This window comes from Loxodonta africana, chromosome 3, assembly GCF_030014295.1.
Source record: "Loxodonta africana isolate mLoxAfr1 chromosome 3, mLoxAfr1.hap2, whole genome shotgun sequence".
NCBI classification, from domain to species: domain Eukaryota; kingdom Metazoa; phylum Chordata; class Mammalia; order Proboscidea; family Elephantidae; genus Loxodonta; species Loxodonta africana.
Genome location: NC_087344.1, coordinates 55686712 through 55713382, shown reverse-complemented (window position 1 = coordinate 55713382; position 26671 = coordinate 55686712). Strand labels below are relative to the sequence as shown.

Sequence of the window (26671 nt, the reverse complement as noted above, 5' to 3'; positions counted from 1 at the left end):
CCGGTGCCCAGGTGCTGGAAGGAAGAGGAAGATGGAGGCCGGCAGCGCGGCCCGCGCTTGGTCTCTCTTGTGGCTGTTGCTGCCCTTGCTTGGCCCGGTCTGCGCCAGCGGTCCCCGCACTTTAGTGCTGCTGGACAATCTCAACCTGCGGGAGACGCATTCACTTTTCTTCGGGAGCCTGAAAAGTGAGAGCGTGGTCTGAGGGGTCGGCGGTAAGGGTCCGGGGGTGGAAAGGCGCCCGAGCTCGAGGGCATCAGTCGTCGTCCTTCCCATTCGATTTCCACGAGCGGGCCGCCAGGTCTGGCCTCTGCAGCCAGGCTTTCCTGTGTGTTTCGTCTGCCTGAGCCTGTTTTTTTTTTTCTGCAGACCGAGGCTTTGAACTCACGTTCAAGACAGCTGATGACCCCAGCCTTTCCCTCATTAAGTACGGGGAGTTCCTCTACGACAATCTCATCATTTTTTCTCCCTCGGTGGAAGGTAAGGGCTGCACGCCCCTTCCAGAACCGGGATTCGAAACCCCGGACTGATCAATCGCTTTCTGTTGGTTCTTGGACGTGTTCTGGATCCCTGGATGGATCGCCAGCCCTGAGGGCTACAGCTGCCAAAGAAGAGGACCCAGAAGGCCCAGCTGAGGATTGTGGGGTCAAGTGTTTCTACAAACCATGGAACCCAGCGCTGCTGCTGCTGCCTTACTGAGATGAGGGTTTTCTCTGTAAAAGACCTGATAGAAAGATGGAGAGCTCCCTAGTTGTGTTTGTCTGTGTGGAGACAGGAAATGGCAGGCTATTAATGCATTTAGCTGTAAAGAGGCTTTGTGGCCGTTGATCTTAAGAATTCAGACAGATTCGGTCTCAGGCAGAAGAAGAACTTCAGCAATTATCTAGGCCAATCCCCCATCTGAGACTGGACGGCTAGCATAGCACGGGCAGTTAGTAAGTCTTCAGTAAATAGTCGTTGACTGTAACAGGTATTTTCACCAGATTATCCAATTTATACTTCAGAATTCCTTTGACAGAAAGCTTACTATTTTATGAGGCAATTCACTCCACCACTGGACAGCTTTGTTAAGAAGTTCTTTCTTACATTAAACTGAAATTTATCTCCTACTTTTCTTTTTGGCAGGCATGCGTAAGGGTTTCTTACGTTCTCTGGGGCCTTAGAGAATAAGTCTAATGCTTATCTTGCTTAGAGTCATGTTGGCTGCTGTCAAGTCGATTTCCAATCATAGCGACCCCATGTCACAGTAGAACTGCCCCATAAGCTTATCTAGGTTATCATCTTTATGGGAGCAGATTGCCAGGTCTTTCTCTTGCAGAGCTGCTGGGTGGGTTCAAACCACCACCCTTGTGGTTAGCAGCCAAGCATTTAACCATTGCCTCACCAAGGCTCCTTAAGAGTCTTAGCCTTCACAGAATCATAGTTTGTTCAGACATTTCTTCTCCGGGCTAAATCTCCCCAGTTCTCTGAATACTCCTCTTTTGCCTTTTTTTGTGAGCATTCTAGTCACTCATTTCCTTATTTGCTTCAGTTTATCTTCCAGAGGACCTAAGCTGTCTTTGTCTGGGGCAAAACAGACCATCATCTCTCCTTTCAGTTAATGAAACTCAGGAAGTCAGTCTGTCGCTTCATTGGCAGCTCCGTTACTTTCAGACTTTCAGTAGTTCTCCTGTGGTTATGCTCAGCCAACTCCCTGAGGCATTTTTCCCTAGGTTACTTAGCACGTATTGCTCCTCACTGCCCGCAACATGTGCCCTTGGAATTGGCTTTTTGGAGGCAAGTGTAGTGGGGTGGATGTGATCCCAGACTGTGCAAATTAAAATCTTCAAATTACTGGGCAGGGGGTGGAGTCTTCAGCAGATTAACTGGTGTCTGCTACATTTCTGCTGTTTGGAACTCTGAAATAGGTACTGAACAGTGGACTGGGGAGATATTGTGGACAGGGAGCCTGCCCTTGAGGAGTTCTTGCAGTCTGTCTTTGAGGAAATAAAAACAAACATTTAATGAGCCACCAAACCCTTTGTCAGGATGTGCAAGGTGAGGTTGAGGAACTGTTCAGGCTGTGCTTACAGAGATGGATGTGGTGTGTCACTGAGGAGGAAAGGCTGTGGGTGGTTCAGATGGGAGAAGGCTGAGAGGTGGTTGTTGATGGGGAGAAATATCGGAGAGCTGAAAACAGTTTCCCAAATGATCATCATTCTTATACCTCCTTCGCGACTTTTGGAAACCCTGGTGGCGTAGTGGTTAAGTGCTGCGGCTGCTAACCAAGAGATCGGCAGTTCAAATCTGCCAGGCGCTCTTTAGAAACTCTATGGAGCAGTTCTACTCTGTCCTATAGGGTCGCTATGAGTCGGAATCGACTCGACGGCAGTGGGTTTTTTTCCGCGACTTTTGCCATATACCACATCACTTGTGCTAATAATTATGTAATTTTGTTTTACAAATTGACCTTTTTTTTTTTTTTACACTAAAATAAGCTTATTTTAAAAGGAAATCAATAACGAACCCAGTATCAACACTGGAAATGAAAACCCAGTATCACTTATTGAAAGTAGAACGTAACTATAGAAACAGAATAAAAACAAAATAGCGTTGTTAAATTCTAGGTAGATGCTGTTGCCTGCTGAAGGCTTTTGAGCCTGAGGAGGCTTCCTCTTAAATAAGCTTCCACGTATTAGAGAAGTGTTAAGGACTAATACCAAACTAAGACGTTCCATTTGATGGGGAAAGCTTGAAAAATAATTGGAAAGGAAATAACTCTCTGGAACTCAGTGTTATTTAAAGCCCCGTTCCTGCATCACTAACGTTGTCTTTTGTGGCCACAGCAGAGTGGGCCCCAGGCTTTGGGAAATGCTGCCCAGGAAATCCTCTCTTGGCACTTCTGGGATTCCAGAAGGCTTCTGTGTGCTGACGGGGTTCAGGGTGGGACCCTTCTGTGGTACTGTGACTGCCTTTAGCCCTCTCAGTGGAGGGGCTAGCCTGGTTTCCCTCTCAAAGGGTCAGTGGGCTCCTTGCCCTCTCAGGAGGCTCCCGAGTCACATGGTGCAATGGCTACAGGGGATGGTATCATTAGCACGTCTTCTGCACCAGGCAGAAACCGGGTCCCTGGTTTTTAGATGGGGACATGGGCTGTCTTTAATTTCAAAGCCTGTATTCTTTAATGATATCAAAGTTTCTCAACAGCAGCACTCTTGACATTTGGGCCACGTAATTCTTCGTTATGGGGCTGTCCTATACACTGTAGACTGTTTAGCAGCACTCCTATCCTCTTGTCATTAGATGCCAATAGCCAGCAGCTCACTTCCCTGTTTTGACAACCAGAAATGTCTCCAGACATTGCCAAATGTCCCCTGGGGGAGAAAGCACTCCAGTTGGGAGCCATTGCACTGTACCGAGAAGCCGTTGTTGAATTTTCAAAGGCTCTGTCTAGCCTCCCTATAGGAGAGTGGATAAGTGGATTTAAATGTCACACGAGAGGTGGTGTCCCCAGATGCAAGATGTTTTGTCTGTCGCTGAAGGTCCGGTGCTTTGTTTTGTTTTTCCTGAAAATTGTTCCACAGAAAAGAGGACTATTCTCATAGTCACATCTTTACAAAGTCATGTCATGGACTCATTTCCAGCCACATAATGGATGTTGAATGGACAGACTTCTGTGTCCAGTCTCAGTAAATGGCACTTTCATCCTTTAGTTGCTCAGGCCAGAACCATGGAGCCGTCCTTAGTGCCTTTCTTCCTCGCCCACCGCACATCCATCAGCAGGTCCTGCCGGCTTTACCTTCAGTATATGTGTAGGATCCCACCTCTTCTTCCCTCCTCTGCCGCTGCTGCCGTGGTCTGTTGTTGCTAGTTGCCGTCTAGTCGGCCCCTGACTCATGCCGACCCCATGCACAGTGGCATGAAGTGCTGCCCGGTCCTGCGCCGTCCCTGTGATCAATTATGGAAAAGACTGTTGTGATTCATAGAGTTTTTCATTGGCTGATTTTCGGAAGTAGGTTGCCAGGCCTTTCTGCATAGTCTGTCTTATTCTGGAAACTCCGCTGAAACCTGTTCAGCATCCTAGCAACACACAGACCTCCACTGACAGGTGGGTGCTTGGGGCTGCCTTGGTCTAGTAGCTTCTAACCCATCAGTCACGCTGCTTCTACCCTCACCCCCTATGCCTGGCAGCCAGGGTCATCCTGTAAAAATATAAATTAGATCATGTCACTCTCTTGCTCAGAGTCCTCCAGTGGCTCCCATGGCTGAAGCTTCACGTGCCCTCCAAAGGCGCACGTGCACTGTCCCCCTTGTGGCTCACTTGCTACTTGCCTCCTCGCCCCTTCACCCTCTCCAATTGAGCCACACAGACCCCTTTGCTGGTGACCATGTTTACCCTCCCCTCCCCCTGGGGACTTGCCACCTGTTGCTCTCTGTCTGGAATACTTCTAGCCACATACTACCTGGCTCACTCTCATGCCTTCTCTGATGTCACCTCTGACCAACCTTTGTGTAATAGCTGCCCCCTTTCATTGTCCACTTTATTTTTCTTCTCAGCACACAACACACAACACATAATTACTCATTTAATGAATACCTGAATTACTGATCACTCCCTCTGCACTTTATGTTGAACATCAGGGTGCATTTTGGGGAAGACTTGAGCCTAAAACAGCCCCATGCAGTGCTAGTTTTGGATGCTGGCGGCAGTCACCTGACCAAACTGATTGACCCAAGAGGGTATGACCTTGCAATTATAAACGTTGGAAATTAATGAGCCTTTTTTTTTTTTAAATAACTTTTATTGTGTTTTAAGTGAAAGTTTACAAATCAAGTCAGTCTCTCACATATAAACTTATATACACCTTACTACATACTCCCATTTACTCTCCCCCTAATGAGTCAGCCCGCTTCCTCCTTCCAGTCTTCTTTCGTGACCGTTTTGCTGGTTTCTAACCCTCTCTACCCTCCCATCTCCCCTCTAGACAGGAGATGCCAACACAGTCTCAAGTGTCCACCTGATACAAGTAGCTCACTCTTCATCAGCATCTCTCTCCAGCTCATTGTCCAGTCCCTTCCATGTCTGATGAGTTGTCTTCGGGAATGGTTCCTGTCCTGGGCCAACAGAAGGTTTGGGGACCATGACCGCCGGGATTGTTCTAGTCTCAGTCAGACCATTAAGTCTGGTCTTTTTATGAGAATTTGGGGTCTGCATCCCACTATTCTCCTGCTCCCTCAAGGGTTCTCTGTTGTGTTCCCTGTTAGGGCAGTCATCGGTTGTGGCCGGGCACCATCTAGTTCTTCTGGTCTCAGGATGATGTAGTCTCTAGTTCATGTGGCCCTTTCTGTCTCTTGGGTAATGAGCCTTTTTGGTGATTATTTTCACAAAGTAGTATACTGAGTGGTGCTGTTGTGGGTGTCATGGATAGACAGGTGTAGGATTAATAGAAGAAAAAGAATTCGTTCAGCCAATAAGTACTAGTATCAAGTGACAGCATCATCCACAGATCCAAAAATGCTCTTTCTCAAGCAGCTTTGACAGGAGCGAAGTTGATGGGCTCTGAAAAACTGTCAGGTGATCCAGGAAGTGGCTCTGGTGATGACAAAGATACTGATGTCAGAGGTGTAGGTGATGATTTGAATAAAATTGTTTCATGAAATGTGGGTGGGAAAGTGTGACAATTCTAAATTAATATTTATATGTGACTTTAAATACACATAACTAACTTGGCAAATATAATCAGTAGATGTTAGACTATTTCATGTATACCTGTAAATGTTTATAAATTCGATCTGTTCTTTTTGGATCTTCTCTGGGAAAATGGGAAATTGCCTTTTATCAGGGGACATGTGGTAAATGTCCCTCTTGGTTTGGGCCTCCAGAGGGCGCTATTCTGTGATTGAGTCTGGCTGGTTGGCAGCTCACCTTTGCCCTTTTGTCAGAGGAGCAGAGAGATTCCTACAGGATCATTGTGTCTGGTGTGCCTTTTTTCAGATTTTGGGGGCAACATCAATGTGGAGACCATCAGTGCCTTTATTGACGGTGGAGGCAGTGTCCTAGTAGCTGCCAGCTCAGACATTGGTAAGTCTGTCCTGGGAAGCTCTGGTGCTTTCCATCATTTCTCCAGGGAGCTTGAAGAGCTTTACAAATGGAAGCTTTTATAAATGGAGGCTTCATATTGGCACTCGCTGGACGGGCCTTGGCCAGGGGTTAGTGAGGGAACTGCAGTCCCAGCCAGTCCCTCCTGTCCTTTCTAGTAGCCAGAGCCAGTGAAAGTCTGGTCCTTTTAAGGCCTGTGAACCCTGGGGTTTGTTTTTGGAAGCTCTTTTCTTACAAAAAAGAAGGCAAGTAGGGGGAGGCTAATTAGAGGGAGCCCAAAGCTTTCATTTGATAGATTTTTGTTTTGTTTTCTATTCTGGAAATTTTCAAAGATGTTCAAAAGTAGAGAGAGAACCCCCAAGTCCCCTAGCCTCAACAGTTAACAACACCTGACCAATCTTGTTTTGTATTTTTCAGTATTGACAGATTTTTTTTTAGAAACCACATTCCTTGTAATGGATAGCTTTCTTGGTGGGGAGATGATGAGGAAGAGAGAAACTTTGTAAGCCCAGGCTTATCTGGTCAGGTTTGCCTGAGGTAATTACTTTGCTTCACAGGGAGCTTTTGAGCAGAACCAAAGTCATTATGTGTGGAAGGAGAGGGCCAGATGCTTGTTCTTGTTTTATCGGCGGAGATTCTGACCTGTGAAGGCAGGGTACTGTGCTGTTTCCCAGGGTTTGGGTGGGGAAGCTGCAGGGCTCTAGGACTGAATGTTAGAGTCCTGAAGAGGCTATAACACGTGACCGTGTGTGGCCCAGGGCCCATCAGTAAGGGCTCAGCCAGGCATCTCTTGGGTTTGTGCAGGTGACCCTCTTCGAGAGCTGGGCAGTGAGTGTGGGATCGAGTTTGATGAGGAGAAGACAGCAGTCATTGACCATCACAACTATGACATCTCTGACCTTGGTCAGGTAATCAGGCCTCCTCTTTCACCTTCCTGGCTTTAGGCATGTACAGCTTAGCTCCAAGGGACTCCCTGGCTCAGGGGAGCCTTTTCCTGACTTCCCGTCTTCCTCTCTGCCCTTTGCAGCATACGCTCATTGTGGCTGACACTGAGAACCTGCTGAAGGCCCCGACCATTGTTGGGAAATCACCTCTTAATCCCATCCTCTTCCGAGGCGTTGGGTGAGTGTGCAAGGGGAGGCCAGCAGAAGCCTGGGGAACAGACCTTCTTTTGTCACTGTGATTATATGGGGGCATTCTTGTCCCCAGAGGATATGAATGAAATTCAGTTTTGACATTGAGTCAGACTCCATTGTTAGAAGAGAAGAGCCAAGTGTTTGGCTGTTAAGAAAGAAGGATTCATTCCTGGAAAGAAATGACCCTTCGGGAATCCCAGATCCTTTGGGCTCCATTCTTGAGGTCTCTGTGGGGCTGTTTTCTCTTCCACCTGCAGGATGGTGGCTGATCCTGACAATCCTCTGGTACTGGACATACTGACGGGCTCTTCCACCTCTTATTCCTTCTTCCCGGATAAACCCATCACCCAGGTGAGGGGCCTTGGTAGCCTTGAGACCTCCAGCTCTTGGACCCAGTAGCAAAGGGCTTTATTTGAAAGTGAGAACTGAGCAGGAAAGCCCACTTTGCCTACCCAGTGAAATGAGAAGTTGGTCGCAATGGGGAGTAGGCAGAGCAATGAGGTGATTGCCGGTTTTCTCCTCAGGTGGGGCTTAAGTGAGGGTTGTTTAGGTCTAGCTTGCTGTCCTATTGCCCTGGAGGCCCAGCTGCCTTTCCTTTACCGACACTCCTTGGATGACAGCCTTCTTTTGTTCCCAGTATCCCCACGCGGTGGGGAAGAACACCCTCCTGATTGCTGGGCTGCAAGCCAGGAACAACGCCCGGGTCATCTTTAGCGGTTCCCTGGACTTCTTCAGTGATGCCTTTTTCAACTCAGCCGTGCAGAAGGCCACGCCTGGCTCCCGGAGGTGGGTTCCAGGAGGTTCAGGGGCATGTGGTCTGAGTACATAGGGAGTCATAGATGAGGGGGAAGGAGCCTCTTAGCCCAAAGCGTCAGAGGCTAAGTATCTTCAGTCCTTTGGAATTATTTGAAGGCTTTGTTGGTATATTGCTGGTGTTGGCACTCTAAATTTCTCATGGTCGTAATGGCTTTTCTAGAGACCCCCCCCCGCCCCCACCATTCCTTTTAGAAAATTGTATATTTCTGTGCAGGTAACTCCCAGAGCAACCCCACCTGACTTTTTTATGTTTTCTGTGTTCCCGTTGACTATCGGTACTGTCTTAGTTATCTAGTGCTGCTATAACAGAAATACGACAAGTGGGCAGCTTTAACAAACAAATTTATTTTTTCCCAGTTTAGGAGATTAGAAGTCTGAATTCAGGGCGCCAGCTCTAGTGAAAGGCTTTCTCTGTCAGCTCTGGGGGAGAGTCCTTGTCTCTTCAGCTGCTGTTTCCTGGTTCCTCGGAGATCTCCACGTGTCTTGCATCTCTCTTGCCCCATCTTTGCATCTCTTGCTTGCTTGTTTAATCTTTTTTATATCCCAAAAGAGATTGATTTAAGATACCCTATGCTAATCCTGTCTCATAAACATAACAAAGACAACCCATTCCCAAGTGGGATTTTAACCACAGCCATAGAGGTTAGAATTTATAGCACCTATCTTTGGGGGAGACAGTTCAGTCAGTAACAGGTACCTAGGCACGGATGGCTCACAGGCAGAGCTCAGCTTAGTGCCGTTTGGGGAAGAAGTTGGTTTCGCTGCACTAGCCTCTCCTGTTTTCCCTTCTGCAGGTATTCCCGGACAGGCAACTATGAGCTAGCTGAGGCCCTGTCCCGCTGGGTGTTCAAGGAGGAGGGTGTCCTCCGTGTGGGGCCTGTGTCCCACCATCGGGTGGGCGAGACAGCCCCTCCTAATGCCTACACTGTCACTGACCTAGTGGTAAGAGCTTCTTGGAGGGGGAGGGCCCAAGGTTTTGGCCAGGTTGATTCCACTTAATTCAACAAGCATTATCGAACACTCCCGCATTGGCCTGAGGGGTATAAACAGATAAACAAGTTGCTGTCTCAGAAAGTCAAGCCTGGCAGTAACAGATAGCCTCACAGGATACCTTCTCTTGAAGAGGCATGCCTTTCACTGTGGGAAGCAGAGGCAGGAGGGGCTGCACTTATTAGCTCTCCCACCAGGTGACAGATTCACGGGAGAAGGAATATTTGAGTTGGGTCTTGAGAGAGAGTTTGTCAGAGTGGGGAAAGGCAAGAGAGTAGTGTATATGGAAGCATGGGTGCTTGAAAGTGTGCCAGCATGTTGTGGGAATGGAGAGTGGTTTGGGTCTGGGCTCCGACGGGCTATGAAGACTGACACAGAATTTGGACTGGCATAGATGTGGAGTCAGATGAGTTAATCTTGCTGAGTAATGTCGTCAGTCCAAACTCCAGTGGTAGGAGTTTTAGCAGTTTTCCAGGACTCCTGGGAATTCTTGCCGTGTTCATGGGGTGGAAATCAGCACAGCTCTGACTAGGGGTGGAGGCCCTGTCCAGTCGCAGCCCCGGGCTCACCTGGCGTTTTACCCCAGGAGTACAGCATTGTGATTGAGCAGCTCTCAAACGGCAGATGGGTGCCCTTCGACGGTGATGACATTCAGCTGGAATTTGTCCGCATCGATCCCTTTGTGAGGACCTTCTTGAAGAAGAAAGGTACATGCAATTTTTCAAGAGAATGTTACTGGGAGACGGTCCCCGCCCCTTGCTTGCTGTCCCGAGGCCCCACAGAGAAACACTGAGAACCCTTCCTCGTTATTTGTTGGTTCTTCCCTAGGTGGCAAGTACAGTGTCCAGTTCAAGTTGCCTGACGTGTATGGTGTATTCCAGTTTAAAGTGGATTACAACCGGCTCGGCTACACACACTTGTACTCCTCCACTCAGGTAAGCACAGGTGATAGTCCCTGCTTTCAGCCAGTGTGCCCCTCGCCTGGGCTTCTTGGTGGCCAGGACCAACTACCTCTGACCTGTTGCAGGTGTCAGTGAGGCCACTGCAGCACACACAGTACGAACGTTTCATCCCCTCTGCCTACCCCTACTACGCCAGCGCCTTCTCCATGATGGCAGGGCTCTTCATCTTCAGCATCGTCTTCCTACACATGAAGGAGAAGGAGAAGTCTGACTAGGGGCCAGAGCCCTGGGACTTGTGCTGCTTGGAGAAAGAGGGTTTTTATTGTTTTTTCTTTTCCCCCTTTAATGGTTTTTTTTTTTTAAGCCTTGGGACAATGGCACAGCCTTACCTCAGTGGGAGATACAGCATTGAGTACCAACAGGTGGGGGTCAGGGAACACCGTTTACCTAAGTTTTCCACCTTGGACTGTTGAAGGGCATTTTTCGTATATGTAGTCACTCATTTCTAAAATAAAGAGAAACGTCATCCTCAAACGTCATCTGGCCCCTGTTGTGCTTTGCTAGTGTGGGGACACTGTTTGGTAATGAGTGGGAGTAATTAAGTGGCTGCTTTTCATTTTGCCAACGGCTGAAGTGTTTTTTCTTTAACTATGAAATGCTAGAGCTTCCTAGCTTCTCAAGGGATAAAATACGGTTAAAAATGCACTGGGGGAGGACCACTGAAACAAAAAACCCAGGATGACAGTGCGTCGATTCTGATTCATAGCAACTCTACAGGACAGACGAGAACTTCCCCATAGGGTTTCCAAGGAGCAGCTGGTGGATGCGAATTGTCGACCTTCTGGTTAGCAGCCAAATGCTTAACCACTGTGCCACCAGGGTTCCTGGCTTTGTAACAGGATTATAGAATTACTTGGTTGAAAAGAACCTTAAATATATGTTCACCTTGCTTGCTTTAGGCAGTAGGTGTGTTCCTGAAAAAACCTGTTGCAATCTAGTCAATTACAACTCACAGAGACCCTATAGGACGGACTAGAACTGCCCCATAGGGTTTCCAAGGAGCAGCTGGTGGATTTAAACTGCCAACCTTTTGGTTGGCAGCTGAGCTCTTAACCACTGCGCCACCAGGACTCTATTCCTAAAAAGTATGTGTAAAATTATATGTGAAATCCTTTCCCCATTGTTGATATCTACCCACAAAGCTTTCTGGTTTCTAGGGCATAGTAAGAATCACTCTTAAATCCAGATACTCAGTTTGAGGCACATATACATTCTGTAGTTATAAATTTCTATTCTTGTAAGAAATATAAGTTAAAAGGAAGATCCAGTTTACAATACCACACTGTTAGTTTCCATTTCATCAGTTATGACAGCTATGCTAGGGTCAATCAGTAGCTGAAAGAGCTCTATGGAAATGCTTTTGCAAAAATGCTCTGTCCCTAGTGGTGTCCAGAATGCCTGACAAGTGCAGAGGTGCCTGCTTCTCAGGCCTCACTTCGCTGTTGTTGCGATCTAGTATTTGACTGTGTTGACCTGTGCAAATATCTGCCTCAGCCCAGGTGATGTGTGTGGACTGGTGACATGGTTTCCCCTTTCACACGACCGACAGGCCATTTCTGGACCTAGGGGCCAATGCCAAAGTAGAGCTCTGCCGCTAACAGCCACTGCCTTGGTCTACAGTGTAGAACATATGTGGTATAACCCTCCTCAGACCAACCTCATCTCACAGCCCAGCTCAGTCATTATTACCTTTCCAGAGGCCTGTGAGGACAAAGCATGGGTTTAAGACAGAGTGTTTGGTCAGCAATTATATTTGAGTGGATCTGTTCAGCTGATACTGAGAACTCATATTCCTTTGGCTTCTCCACAGGGATAATCTTAATCACATCTAAGCACTGGTATACAAAGGGGCCTAATGATGAGTTGGCAATTTTTTTTTTTTTTAAGTTGAGTTCTTTGAATTCATCTAGACCAGGGGTTGACAAACTATGGCCTCCTGCCATTCCAGACTGCTGGCTGTTTTCTATGGCCAACAAACTAAAAATGGTTTTTTACATTTTTAAATGGTTGAAGAAATTAAAAGAGTATTTTGTTACACATGAAATTCAAATTTGTGTCCACAAAAAGTTTTCTTGAACATAGCCATACTTGCTTATTTACATATTTAAGGCTGTTTTCATGCTGCAATGAGAGCTGTGTAGCTGTGACAGACTAAATAGTTACTATCTGGCCCTCTATATAAGTTTGCCAACTCCTGATTAGACCAATTTCTTCATTTTACAGACGAGAACTTTTAGGCCACACAAGTTATAGAATTCATTCAAAACTGCACAGCTAATTAGTAGCTACAGACCATGCACCTTGACTTAAATTGTTCCTTCTACATTTGCCAAGCATGAGGCCTTCTGTGGGGTTGACCAGCCCTCTCTGCGCCATCTTTTCTCCTGACTCTCACCCTCTCGCACCTTAGAGCCCCCTCCCTCAGCACTCAGACCATCATGACACAGATGCTGCTAAGTTCTTTTAGTAATTCAGCTACATGGAGAGCCATCACGGGGCTGCCCTCCAGGACTGAAGGAGGAGGGCTGCCTGGCAGAGGGCTTCACACTCCAGGTTGGCAAGAAATAACATCTTCATTTTTGTTTCCACACAACTCTTCTCTGTGAGCCTGTCAGCCAACAAAGTAGCAGCTGATTGTTGGAGGAGCCAGCCAACCATCTTGTCTAATTTCAGATTCTTCAGGGCTAAGATGTGTTCACCCCAGAGGCTTAAATGAAGCACATTTGCAGCTACTCGGGCAGATGGTCTCTGAAACAAGAAGGGAAGCTGAAATTTAGAATGTCTACAACAAAGTATTTTGTCTACAACTCACTTATTAATTTCAGGGTTTTCCGTTCTCTTCTATTTTGGCCCCAACCAAATTTTTCCTCCATCCTTACCTCTCCTCCCAATACCCTTCACTAAACCGGCACACACTGGCTGCTCTGTGCCCACGTTCCAGGCTTTTCCACATCTATAATTTGCATGGGGGCTGTTTGCCTTGCTTGGAATAGCCTTCCCCATCATGGCAGGCTCCATGCCTCCTCCTGTGTACCACACTGTCTTGTCCCTTGCCCTGGAGTTAGGGAAGTTGTCTCATTTCTTTTAATGTAGCAGTTGCTATTTTAACAAATCTTCATCGACCAGCTACTGTGGCCAAGATAGCAAGCTACATACAGTGAATGATAAGTGGCACAAGCCATTTGAACCCAGTTCTGTCTCTAGGCTCTTTCCACTAGGTGTGCCATGGGAACTGGGCCTGCGCCTCCAATTATGGCTTCACATCAGTAGCAGCTGATTGTTGGAGGAGCCAGCCAACTTTATATTCATTTACAGTAATTTCAAAATGTCCAGATCTGTTCTTGGGAAATGTTTTCCCATCTGTTTCTGACTGGGCCTCAGCTGTTTCTATTAGCCACATCCTCGTTAAACATTTACCAAAAATACATCCTTTTCCCTCTGAGTAATGTTGTTGGGTGCCATCAAGTCGATTTTGACTCATAGCGACCCCAGGTGACAGAACAGAATGGTCCCCATAGGGTTTTCTAGGCTGTAATCTTTATGAGAGCAGATTGCCAGGTCTTTCTCTCCTGCGAAGCTACTGCCAACCTTTCAGTTAGCGGCTGAGTGCTTTACCATTGCACCACCAGGGCCTTCTGAGTAACATTAAGCAGCTAAAAAGTCAAGAAGAGTTGAACGGCTAGGTTTCTGACTAATGATTTGGTGACTAGCTTCCCTATACCTATTTAAACTAATACATAGAATATATTGTACTATCGTAATTGGCCTTCGTCTTTGTAAGATGGAGGCTCTGTCTGTCCATGTATTGCTTGCCCAAACCTGGCCTTCACCTTGGAACATGAACTGAGCTTTTCATCCACACAACTTGCAGAGCCTGGCAGCTGTGGGACCAGCCTCACCTTGCTGGCCTCTCGCTGGAGCAGTGACCTCACCAGGTGTCTTGCATCCAGAGGCACTGACTCGGGCAGTGCCGGCAGCTGAGCCTCTTGGTAACTGCGGCTTTCCAGGTGGGCCCGGCCCTGGCCGTAAAAGGGATTGGAGAGCCCGAAGATTTCATAGGCGATCGCTCCCACTGCCCAGGCGTCTGCCTTGCTGTAGTCGATCACCGTCCAGGGGCCAGGACAGGCCGTGGACACCTGCTCAGAAAGCATCATATAAGCAGCCATGCCGTTGGCATTTCTAACCTTACTGGTGTTTTCGCACATCACCTGACTCGTGGGCTAACCTGAACTCTGTCCAGGGAGCCCGGCATTTGAGTCAGTTGTGGCTCAGACCCACAAGAATCTGCTGAGACTGCCTGGTTTGTGCTCACTAAACTCCCACTTCCTGGGAGCACGAGGGAGATTAAGGCAAAGTGGCAGGGAAGGGACTGGTGCCAAATTACAGGTCAAAAAGATGGAGGTGTGGAGTACATAATGAGGTGTAGAGTCTCATCCTATCACTCCATGGGAGACATGGTGGAAGCTCTGCTGATGATGGATGACACATGCAGCAGGACTCACCTCGGGAGCCATCAGGCAGCCGTTTCCGCCCCGATCCACATACCAGCTGGTGAAGGGCAGCTGCAGGCCGATGCGCTCATCTGCCAGGCAGCAACCAAAGTCGGTGATCACCAGCCAGGGGCAGCCGTCTGTGGAAGGACAGGCAGGCATGAGCGGCTGACTCTTCCCCTTCCCTCTTAGAGGTGCTCCTGTGTCCCCAGTAAAGCCACCACCAAGACACAGGGGAGAGGGGCAAACGGGGATTCTGTTGACCCAGGAGTGCAGAGCAGCAAGGCCTGGATGGAAGGCCCCTCACCAGAGAGCTGAACAGGAAGGTCAGTACATGAATACAGAAATGCCTCCAGGAAATTAAAGGCCCAGAGCAAATTACTGCTGAATAAAATTTTGGCTCAATCTAAGTAATTTTCTACTAATTGGAGCTGTCCCAGGACCAAAGGAGCTGCTCACAAGTTACTCATTAGATAGGGCTTGGCTCAAATGACCTTTAAGGGCCCTTATATCCCACGAGTCTTGGATTTTAACTTGAAACCTCCCAATTCCAAGTCTAAGAAAAGAGGCATTAAGAATTAGTTATCTGCTAAAGCATCCACAGAGTTCCTTTAAAAAGCTAGTTCCTCCAGTAATTTAATTGCATATGTACCTATTTTAAATCTTCTAGCTCAAATTTTATCAGATGTATGAATCTCCTTTACCATATCTCCAGACAAACGGCCATGCAGCTTCAATCTGAATGCTTTTAGTGATAGGCAGGGAAACCTGGTGGCACAGTGGGTAAGAGCTACGGCTGCTAACCAAAAAGGCTGGCAGTTCAAATCCACCAGGCGCTTCCTGGAAACTATAGGACAGCTCTACTCTGTCCTGTAGGATCACTATGAGTCGGAATCAACTCGACGGGAGTGGGTTTTTTTTTTTTTTTAGAGATGGCCAACTCATTATTTCCAGAGGCAACTGAGCTTATATTTGGACAGCTTTCACTGTTTGAAAATTCTTGTCTTCAACTGAGCTAAAGTCTATCTCCCCTTTCTTATTAGAGAACACTTCCACCCCTGAGGGTTTTGTTCTGTAAATGGTAAACAAAGGAACTCGGGAACTGTTAACTACCACTCAACAAATACAAACAGAACAAAGCCTGTGCTTTGAAGGGGATGGTGCTCATCTGTGTACGAAGCTAAGTCAAGACACAATAACTTATGACAGCATAAAACCTCAGAAAGGCCTGAAGGCTCCTAAATGTTCCCAGACGTAAACTAGTGCACCTGGGGTTGCTCTGAGGGGGCGAAGGGCACCCACCTGCGTCCAGCTCCACCAGGATGTTGTCCGACTTTAAGTCTCTGTGTGCGATACCCTGTTGAACCAGATGATCCACCCCTTCCAGGAGCTGCAAGGTCATCATGGTGGCCAGGCGGGGGCTCGGAGTGGCCATGCGAAGGTACTGGCGCAGGGTACAGGGGTAGCTGGTGGAGAGGGGACAGGGCCTTGGCTAGGGAGAGCATGTTAGTCCCTAGCACCTTGTGTACTGTCAGGATGGTGGCCTTTCCTCTTCTCCTTCCTGGGACGTTTTTTCCCCCCAACTATCCTTTCTGTCCCCACCCACCCATCATCCTGAAATTACAAAGTGCTCCGCACGTTGAAAGTAACAGTGCAGATACTCATTCCCTGAAAAGACCCACTACAGTAACATTAGTTACAAAACACACGGGGTGACGAAGGGGAACCATTTTTATGTTGAAAACCAGGTAAGGCAGGCCCCAGAGAAGGACCATAGTCAAACGTGCCAAGAGCACTAGGTGAAAAGTACAGGGCAGTACATTCTGGCTGAAAATGAGATTCTGTTTTCATGGGAAATCATCCTCAAGGGAAGCTGCTCTCTAGGGCAGACACACTCCCACTGCATGACCTTCTCCCAGGGACGGACGTTCCTCTTCCCTGAAAGCACAACATGCATGCAGGCAGGGCAGGGCCCAGCACCCACTCTAAAGATGGGGCAGCTCCAGAAGCCAGCCATACCCGGCCACTTACTTCTTCATAACGAGGAAAAGCGTCCGTCCGTGGCCCAGGCCATCGGGGTGGAGGCGCGGGGGCAGCACATCGGGGTAGTCGACCAGGGCCCCCGGCAGCAGCGGCACAGATGAGGTGAAGGCACGGAAAACCCGGATGATGTTGGGGTGAGGGGCCAGTTGCTTGGCGCCTCCCTTGGATTTCCTATCTCAGCAAGTGGGGAAACATACGAGGCCAGTATCAGATGCAACGTTGGCAAACAGAATCGTGTGTAACACCCAGTAAACACTCAGCACCCTGAGCACCTGCTGTCCTAGCGCTTTGCACACCATGCTGCTCCGGGCTTGTCCAGCTCCTCTGCCACACTGAGAACTCTCAGGGAACAGAACACTTTCTTTTTAAAAAAATATGTTGCAAGCTGCAAGCACCTAGAACAGTGCTTGGCACCCTCAGGTGCTCTGTAACTTAGTGGCACGAGGGTTTCTCCCTGTGGGGACAGAGTTCAGTTTGTACCGCTAGTTGGTGCTCCAGCTGTGCATTACTCAGCCCCCACTGGTCCAAGGAGGAATCAGAAGTCAGAACGATCTTCCAGCTCTGAGTCGGACATGTTTAGATGGCCTTCTTGCCCGCTCCAATGTGAATCAACCATTGGCATCATCAGCTGGAGTCAGGTTATTTGCAATCTTTCCCAGGCTAAATCATCTCCCAACTGAAAATCCACTGTTACGTCATTCAGTGAGCCTTTATTATCTACTGTGTGTCACAAATTGTGCTGAGTGCTGGGGACACAGATGGTTATTTTGCTCTCAGAGAACTCACAGTCGGTCTGGGGAGCAGATGAACCCAGGGCACTTACCAGTAAGTGACTGCTCCATACTCCCCAGATAGGGCCACTCGGCTCGCTGGGACTAGCTCCTGGCTCATTGTGTTCAAGATGGCTTCGCTGGAAGAGCCCGCCTGGAACATAGCCATAATGAATCCAGAGTTATACTAACCCGTGTGGAATGGCAAGCTCCCAGCCCTCCCTGTAACCTGGACCAGGACAGTGACTGCCTAGAATTGGCTTGGACCTTACAGAGAAAATAGCCTTTCTGAAGTGGCAAGCCAAGACCAGGTACTTCCACGAGACAGAGAAGGTAGAGGTGCCATCCACACCAACTCAGGGGACTCTTCCCACACCTCACATTCTCAGCAGCTGTCAAGAAGAAGGTCAGGGCATGGGACACTTCCTCCCTGCCAGAGATGCCTCTGGTCACCACAGGCTCTGACAAACTCTACCCTGGATAAAGTTATACTGAATCACAGAGCAGCTGCTCCCAGCCCCACCCCAAATAAGCACACGAAAACCAAAGAGGGGGAAAAACACCTTGTATTCCTCATTCCCTTAAGAATGGCTCTCAGGACTTAGGAAACCTGGATAAGTATCAAAAAGCTCCTCTAAGAATCCAGTCTTGGAACCTCCAAGACCATAGCCCTAAGACACCCTTCACACTTGGAACGGAAGCCACTCCCGGAGGCCACCTTTCAGCAAAATAATAGACTGGCCTATAAAATAAACAGTAACACCTGTGAAGAATGTGCTCCACAGAACAATCAACTACAGGGGACCAAAAGGGCAACATTTGCCCAAAAGCAAAGATGAGAAGGAAGGGAAACAGGATGAAGGGAAATGGGGAACCCAGGGAGAAAAGGGAGAGAGTGCTGACACATTGCAAGGATTGCAACCAGTGTCATAGATCAATTTGTGTATGAATTATTGGATGGAAAACTAATTTGTTGTGTTAACTTTCACCTAAAACACAAGAAAATGTTCCAAAAAAAAAAAAAGAGTTCACAGTCCTTTAGCTTTCGTGAATGCAACAGCTGTCACTATGTCACTGTCCCGGCCCATGACAGGATATATCTGAGGCAAAGCATTTTGCTACTTGGTAGCTAGTGGCCCAGCTTGGAAGTGCAGCAGTCTAGAACTTCCATTCGCAGAATCAGAACCTGAGCGTGCACTCTCCAGTGTGCAGCCTGCCTGCTGTAGCTGTTTTCCACCTTAGCCTGGGATGAGTGCTCTGGGCAGGAGAAAGACCATCAGGCTTTGATCCACTCCCTAAACCCACCTGAGCAATGGCAAGGTAAGGAAACTAAAGAGACAGAAAGCTTTGGTTTCTGTGCGGGAGAAATGCTTTTCAAGTTCCCAAAGCCTTGAGACCTTCCATAGGAGCAGGGAGTGACGGGAAGCCTTTGGTCTGGAGGCCAGAGTAAGGGTCGGGGGGTAAGGAGTGAGGCTCCTCCTCTCCAGTGAGCCGGCTCATGGGAACCAGAGAGGGTGGTGGCAACTGCAGACTTGAAAGTAACTGATGGACTGTGACTGACAAGTTAGAGACCAATGGGGAGGCACTGGCTCCTTAAAGTGTGGTTCACAGACCAGCTGCGTCAGCATCACCAGGGAGCCTGTTAGAAATGCAGAATCTCAGGCCTTACCCCAGACCCACTGAGTCAGTATCTGCCCTTTACCCTGATGGACATACTACAACTTGAAACACACTGCCTTAGACTGTCTTTTGTAAGAGGGTGAAGAATCCTAATTATCTAGGCACCTTTACTGAGGAGAATTCGTGTCTGTTCCTGTCTGCTCACTGAAGAGAAGTCCATCATGTCCACTAAGACTGGCACTGGAAAAGTGCCTACTTTAAAGGTGACAGATCATGTCCTTACCGAGATGTTCCACATCATCTTGATGGCTAAAGGAAAGGCAGAGGGCTGGGCCGTCCACTCCTCAGTTTCCCCCTGTGGAATGATGTCTGGGCCTCTCCCTGTCAGCAGCCCACTGCTCTCTGCCCCCTCCAGGTTCTGGGGCACCATGGGCACGGTGGCTTCATACACAGCAGCACTGCAGCCCTTGCCAATGGATCGCCCTATAAGATACTCCTCCAGCCGGAAGCCCTGCCAGCGTTTACTGTCCAACGGGCCAGGCAGCAGCTTGTTTTTCTGGGTAAAAATTGCCTGTGAGGGAAAACGAATGCACTGTGAGCCTGGGGCCTGGTCAGGACCAAGTAAAGGGAAAGGAGAAAAAAGAGGTAGAGTGGGGCAAGCCTCACTGTAAACATCAAGAGCCACTGCAAACACAGCCAGATTGGGTTTTATTGCTTGTCCTGGGCTCCGCCATCCTGCCTTTCTGATTATACGGGATAATTTTTCTCAAATTTCGTTACTTCACTACAGCCACAGAGACAGCCCAACACATCACACTGGGAATGACGAGAGGGTCCAAGCTTCTGAGTTCTGCAGTGGGCACACTGCTCCAACCTGCTGGCACATTCTTGGAGATTCCTGATTGAGACAGCTCTCTCTGCAAAGACCTTGACTGGAGCTACCAGACAGTTACCAGGACCTGTGGCTGGGCAGGAGCACACTCCTGAGGTCAGTCCCTTCACCTGGTAGTGACCTCAGGTTGCCTTTGCAGGCAAGGGGGTGAAATCAGGAGTATCCCCAGAGCTGAGTTATTAAATTCTGCCTGTCCATCTCTGCCTCTTAGACACGGCTTCAAACTGGTTCCTTCAGGTTTGAACCCTGCTGAGAATTTGCATTTCTAACAAGTTCCCAGGAGATGCTACTGTTGCTGGTTAGGTTCCAACTCTGAGAACCACTAGTAGAGCAGTGGTTCTCAAAGTTTATTATACAAAAGAATCACTTGGAGGATCTTGTTAGACTACAGATTCCAATTCAGTATATCTGCGGTGGAAATGCAAATTCTCAGCACGGGTTCGAAGCCCTGCTCTTAGGAATCTGATGGGCAACCCACAGTTAGGAAAGGGAAAAGGAGTGTAGGCATTCAGACAAACAGATGGGAGTGCAGGCACGGTGGGACTGGGTGCACTGGGAAGAGCCCACTTGTCAAAAAACCGGGTATGCCTCTATTTCAGGAGCAGTGACATTATTTCTCCAGTCACCAGGCTCCATCTTGCTCCTCAAACCTGTTTCACTGATCCCTTCCTTTCCAGTTCTATAATCAGTCACCCATGTGTGTCAGGATGGAAGCCCTTCATACCCACCTATGGCAGCAACCTAAGGGCACCCGTCTTCAGACTCTCCCCCTCTCACTTCATCCCTTCACCTGCTCTGAACCCAATCAAACCACACTGCTTTCACATGTCACTCCTCTGTTGCCACCCTACCCAACTCTCCAGTACCTTACCCTGGTACTTCCTATATGGAAACGTTTCACCAGACAGGCCCTGCATTTTCATTTCTCTAGGTAAACGCCCAAGAATGTAACTGCTGGAGTGTATGGTAAGAGCCTACCACGTGTCTGTCAGTTTGTTGTACTGTGGTGGCTTGTGTGATGCTGGAAGTATCCACCATCAACACCCATGGAAGCAGCAGTCTAATCGAATGACGTATCACATTGGCAAATCTGCTGCAAAAGGCCTCTTTAAAGTGCTGAAAAGCAAAGATGTCACTTTGAGGATTAAGGTGTACCTAACCCAAGCCATGATATTTTCAATCACCTCATATACATGGGAAAGCTGGACTATGAATAAGGAAGACCAAAGAAGAATCGATGCCTTTGAATTATGGTGTTGGTGAAGAATACTGAATGTACCGTAGACTGCCAGAACAACAAACAAGCCTGTCTTGGAAGAAGTACAGCCAGAGTGCTCCTTAGAAGTGAGGATGGTGAGACTTCACCTCACACACTTTGGACATGTTATCAGAAGGGACGAGTCCCCAGAGAAGGACATCATGCTTGGTAAGGTAAGAGGGTCAATGAAAAAGGGGAAGACCCCCAACAAGATGGACTGACAAAGCAGCTGCAACAACGGGCTCAAACATAGCAATGACTGTAAGGATGGTACAGGACCGGCAGTGTTTCGTTCTCTTGTATGCATGGTCGCTATGAGTGGGAGCCAACTTGATGGCGCTGGTCATGGATTGAATTGTGTCCCCCAAAAATATATGTCAACTTGGTTAGGCCATGATTCCCAGTATTGTGTGATTTTCCTGTATGTTGTAAATCCTGTATCTATTATGTTAATGAGGAGGGATGGGCAGCAGTTGTGTTAGTGAAACAGGATTCAATCTATAAAACTGGATTGTGTCTTGAGGCAATCTCTTGAGATATAAAAGACAGAGTGAGTAGAGAGACAAGACGACCTCATACCACCAAGAAAGCAGTGCCAGGAGCAGAGCGCATCCTTTGGACCTGAGGTTCCTGTGCTGAGATGCTCCCAGACCAAGGGAAGACTGATGACAAGGACCTTGCTCCAGAGCCAACAGACAGAGAATGCCTTCCCCTGGAGCTGGCATCCTGAATTTGAACTTGTAGCCTGCTAGACTGTGAGAGAATAAATTTCTTTTGTTAAAACTATCCCCCTGTGGTACTTCTGCTTTAGCAGCACTAGATGACTGAGACAGCACCTAACAACAACAAATGGTAAAGTCATGTTTAGGTTTGTAAGAAACTGTCAAGCTATGGAACAGCTGTACCATTTTACAGTCTCACCAGCAACGTATGACAGGTCTGTTTCTCCCCATCCTCACCAGCACTTAGTATTATCACCGGTTTTTTTTTTTTTTTAGCTGTTTCAATAAGAGTGCATTGATCTCTCACTGTGATTTTAATTTGCATTTCCCTAATGCCTAGTGAGCCAATTTAATTTGCAATTAAAAAAAAAAAAAACCTGGTTAAGAGCTACAGCTGCTAACCAGAAGGTCCGATTGGAACCAGAAGTTCGAATCCACCGGAAGTTCCTTGGAAACCCTATGGGGCAGTTCTACTCTGTCCAGAAGGGTTGCTGTGAGTCGGAATCAACTCCACGGCAGTGTGTCTGTTTTTGTTTTTTTCTTTAATGGGTAGAGAGCCAAATTATGACCTTGAGTATATCCCACCTGAATTTAAAGACCATCTCAAGAATAGATTTGACCTGTTGAACACTAATGACTGAAGACCAGATGAGTTGCAGAATGACATCAAGGGCATCACACATGAAGAAAGCAAGAGGTCATTAAAAAGACAGGAAAGAAAGAAAAGACCAGAATGGATGTCAGAGACTCTGAAACTTGCTCTTGAATGTTGAGTAGCTAAAGCAAAAGGAAAAAATGATGAAGTAAAACAAGTGAACAGAAGATTTCCGAGGGTGGCTCGAGAAGACAAGTATTACAATGACATGTGCAAAGAGCTGGAGATAGAAAACCAAAAGGGAAGAACGCACTTGGCGTTTCTCAAGCTGAATGAACTGAAGAAAAAATTGAAGCCTTAAGTTGCATCAGTGAAGGGTTCTATGGGAAAAATATTAAACTAGGCAGGAAGCATCAAAAGAAGACAGAAGTAATACACAGTCATTACACCAAAAAAGAACTGGTTGGCATTCAACCATTTCAAGAACCAGCATGTGATCAGGAACCCATAGTACTGAAGGAAAAATACCAAGCTGCACTGAATGAATTGGTGAAAAACAAGGCTCCAGGAATTGATGGAATATCAGTTGAGATGTTTTGACAAATGGATGCAGCGCTGGATGTGCTCACTGGTCTATGCCAAGAAGTGTGGAAGACAGCTACCTGGCCAATTGACTAGAAGAGATCCATATTTATGCCTACTCCCAAGAAAGGTAACCCAACCAAATAAGGAAATTATCGAACAGTATCATATGCAAGTAAAATTTTGCTGAAGATCATTCAAAAGTGGCTGTAGCAGTATATTGACAGGGAACTGCCAGAAATTCAGGCCAGATGCAAAAGAGGACATGGAACCAGGGATATCAGTGCTGATGTCAGATGGATACTGGCTGAAAGCAGAGAATACCAGAAAGATGTTTACCTGTGTTTTATTGACTATGCGAAGGCATTTGACTATGTGGATCATAACAAATTATGGATAACTTTTTGGGGAGAATGGGAATTCCAGGGCACCTAATTGTGCTCATGAGGAACTTGTACATAGACCAAGAGGCAGTTGTTTGGACAGAACAAGGGGATACTGCATGGTTTAAAGTTAGGAAAGGTGTGTCTCAGGGTTTGTATCCTTTTCGCCATACGTATTCAATCTGTACGATGAGCAAATAACCTGAGAAGCTAGACTACATGAAGAAAGGGGCATCAGAATTGGTGGAAGACTCATTAACAGCCTGCATTATGCAGATGATACAATCTTGCTTGCTGAAAGTGAAGAGGACTTGAAGCACTTACTAATTAAGATCAAAGACCACAGCCTTCAGTATGGATTGTACCTCAACATAAAGAAAATAAAAATCCTCACAAGTGAACCAATAAGCAACATGATAATAAATGGAGAAAATACTGAAGTTGTCAAGGATTTCATTTTACTTGGATCCACACTCAACACCCATGGAAGCAGCAGTCAAATCAAAAGACACATTGCACTGGGCAAATCTGCTGCAAAAGACGTCTTTAAAGTGTTGAAAAGCAAAGATGTCACCTTGAAGGCTAAGGTGCGCCTAACCCAAGCCATAATATTTTCTGTTGCATCATATGCATGTGAAAGCTGGACAATGAATAAGGACGACAGAAGAATTGATACCTTTGGATTGTGGTGTTGGAGAAGAATACTGAATATACCATGGACTGTCTTGGAAGAAGAACCACCAGAATGCTCCTCAGAAGCAAGGATAGCGAGACTAAGTCTTACATGCTTTGGACATGTTGTCAGGAGGGATCCATCCCTGGAGAAGGACATCATGCTTGGTAAAGTACAGGATCAACGAAAAAGACGAAGACCCTCAATGAGATGGATTGATACAGTGGCTGCAACAATGGGCTCACGGATAACAAGGACTGTGGGCATGGCACAGGACTGGGCAGTGTTTCGTTCTGTTGTACATAGGGTCGCTATGAGTCAGAGCCGACTGGACCGCACCTAACAACAACAGTGGCTAGTGATGCTGACCATCTTTTCATGTGCTTATTTGGCATCTGTATTTCCACTTGGTGAAATACCTGTTCATGTCTTTTGCCTATTTTATAATTGGATTTTTTTTTAACCTGCCTCCATCCAAAGAGAACAGTCAGTATTCTATATCATATGGAATTTCAGCACTAGGGTTGGCAGATTCTGTGTTTTTTAAAAAGAAGCCAAACATCTGAGTTGTTTTTTTTTATTGAAGTTAATTGGCAACTCATTACAAATGTTAAGACACAAGAGGGTACAGTGTGAGAAAAGGACATGTGGTGGGTAAGCCTAAGAGGATCATCTTGTGGATAAAACAGGATTTGGCAAGTTTCCCACTCGGCTTCTGCCAGTTAAGCCATGGCAAAAGACAAGGACAGGGCTGGGGACTAGGCTGATGTCACCTGTCATTCAAAACTGGCCAGAGATGAAACATGACACAGTCTGTTGATGAGGAATGAGAACTTGGCTGGAAACAAGGAAACATGGGAGACATGGCTTGATCCTCGACCAGCTCTGTGTCCTTGGGTACATCTCTCCACCTTCCACTGCCTCAGCCCTAAACTGTAAAAGGCTGTAATTATCAGTGAGTGGAAACCCTGGTGGTGATGTGGGTAAGAGCTCAGGCTAATCAAAAGGCCGGCAGTTTGAATCTACCAGGTGCTCCTTGGAAACCCTATGGGGCAGCTCTACTCTGTCCAATAGGGATGCTATGAGTTGGAATCGACTCGAGGGCAAAAGGTTTTTTTAATCAGTGAATAGTTCCAAACCCAAGGGAGGGAGTTGTGCAGAAATGGTGATCTCTGAGCTATTTCAAGTGTTTTTAAAGCCTAAGGCCCCTGTATATCCAGACACCTTTGAAAACTCTACACAGGATAACTAAAACATTGGGTCTGATGTTTTCTCCTGTCGTTCATAGTTTTTATTGTGGCTTCAGTGTCACTAATTGCTTGGCTACACTGTGGAGGTGTCCTGACTTAGTGGTTAAGGGCAAAGACTTTGGAGTCTGACATTTGGCAATGACCTTTATTAGCTGTGTGACTTTCAGCAGGTTATTTCACCTCTCTTGGGTACATTACCTTATTCATAAATTGGGGATGACAACTATCTCAAGGTATAGGAGTGTTATGATTTAGTTGTCGTTAAATTTGAGAAAATGCACACAAACTCACTAGCCCGGCGCCTGGTGTAACTGGAGCTATAATTAGCAGCATATTCTATAATTAGTAGCATATTTTCCAAAACATGCTGTTTAAGTAAAGGAAAATAGTAAAACAAAATATTAAGTATTGGCTTCATATGAGGCGAGATGAAGCTTAATCGGTGATTTTCAAGGCATTTCCAAATCCGATAAAGGAAACTACCCCTGGGGGGAATCAGAAAACGTCGCCCCGCCCCGCCCCCGGCCCCCGGGCTGAAGGCCCCGCCCCCGCCCGGCTGAGGCCCCGCCCCCGCCGGCTGAGGCCCCGCCCCGTCCCGCAGCCCCTCGCGCTCACCTGGATCTCCTGACAGGCCGAGGCTGCCCTCCGACCTTCCGCCTGCTTCTCCTCGATGAGGCCCAACCCCAGCCCGAAGGCCAGAAAGACAGCCCGGCCGCAAGGGCCCGCACCGCCTCCGGCCCGCAGCACGAACTGCCGCTGGAGCCGCGCCGCCAGCCCGGCCACCGACTGGCGGAAGAATTGGAAGCGGTTGGGGAGCCCGAGCCTGCGCGACTCCGCACCGGGCCCAGCGGCCGGGCCTGGGCGCTCTCCTCGGCCCCAACACGACGCCGGGCCCGGCCGCTCGGCCCGCCCCCAGCCATAGATCGGGCCAGGCTTGGCCGTGAAGCGCAGCAGTAGCGCTCGGCCCAGCTGCAGGCCCCGGCCCAGTGCCTGTCGCACCGACATGGTGGCGCCGCGGCCTTGACCCGCCGCCGCCGCCGCCGCCGCCGCCGCCGCCGGGTGCGCGAGCCACAGTAACAACAAACTCCTGGGTGGGGCTTCTGCGTAGGTGCGGACGCTAGTGGGCGGGGCCGGCGCCGGGTGGGCGGTTCCCCGGCGTCGGCGCACGGGGGCGCTGTGGCACAGTGCGTGGCGGAGAGCGCCTGGCACATTTTTACTCTTGCAGTGCCTGTGCGGGCGGGTCCTTCGTTGGTCCTGGGAGAAATCAGGCAGGGAAACTGTATTGATTATTAACCATCATGCCAGAACGTTTAATTCTGTTAATTTATTTAATCTTCCCTACCAGACAATATCCTTAGCCGCTTTTTTTTGAGAGCATTTTAGAACCCTAGGGTGAAAGTTTCCCGTACACCCACA

At 47.8% G+C, this 26671-nt stretch overlaps 2 protein-coding genes across 2 annotated transcripts; one reads left to right on the top strand and one right to left on the bottom strand.

Moving 5' to 3' along the window:
• On the top strand, window positions 1–10456 carry DDOST (dolichyl-diphosphooligosaccharide--protein glycosyltransferase non-catalytic subunit). Its single transcript, XM_010593040.3, has 11 exons — window positions 1–185; window positions 367–477; window positions 5969–6055; window positions 6878–6981; window positions 7101–7195; window positions 7467–7560; window positions 7847–7995; window positions 8820–8967; window positions 9602–9722; window positions 9844–9950; window positions 10043–10456. Exons 1-11 carry the CDS (start codon window positions 32–34, stop codon window positions 10190–10192), a joined length of 1320 nt encoding a protein of 439 aa, XP_010591342.1. The 5' UTR covers window positions 1–31; the 3' UTR covers window positions 10193–10456.
• Window positions 10226–26294, bottom strand: PINK1 (PTEN induced kinase 1). Its single transcript, XM_003413425.4, has 8 exons — window positions 25871–26294; window positions 19184–19471; window positions 17334–17434; window positions 16499–16681; window positions 15770–15933; window positions 14480–14607; window positions 13877–14113; window positions 10226–12725 (listed from the first exon to the last, which is right to left on the bottom strand). Exons 1-8 carry the CDS (start codon window positions 26258–26260, stop codon window positions 12468–12470), a joined length of 1749 nt encoding a protein of 582 aa, XP_003413473.2. The 5' UTR covers window positions 26261–26294; the 3' UTR covers window positions 10226–12467.
• Window positions 26295–26671: the final 377 nt, after the last annotated feature.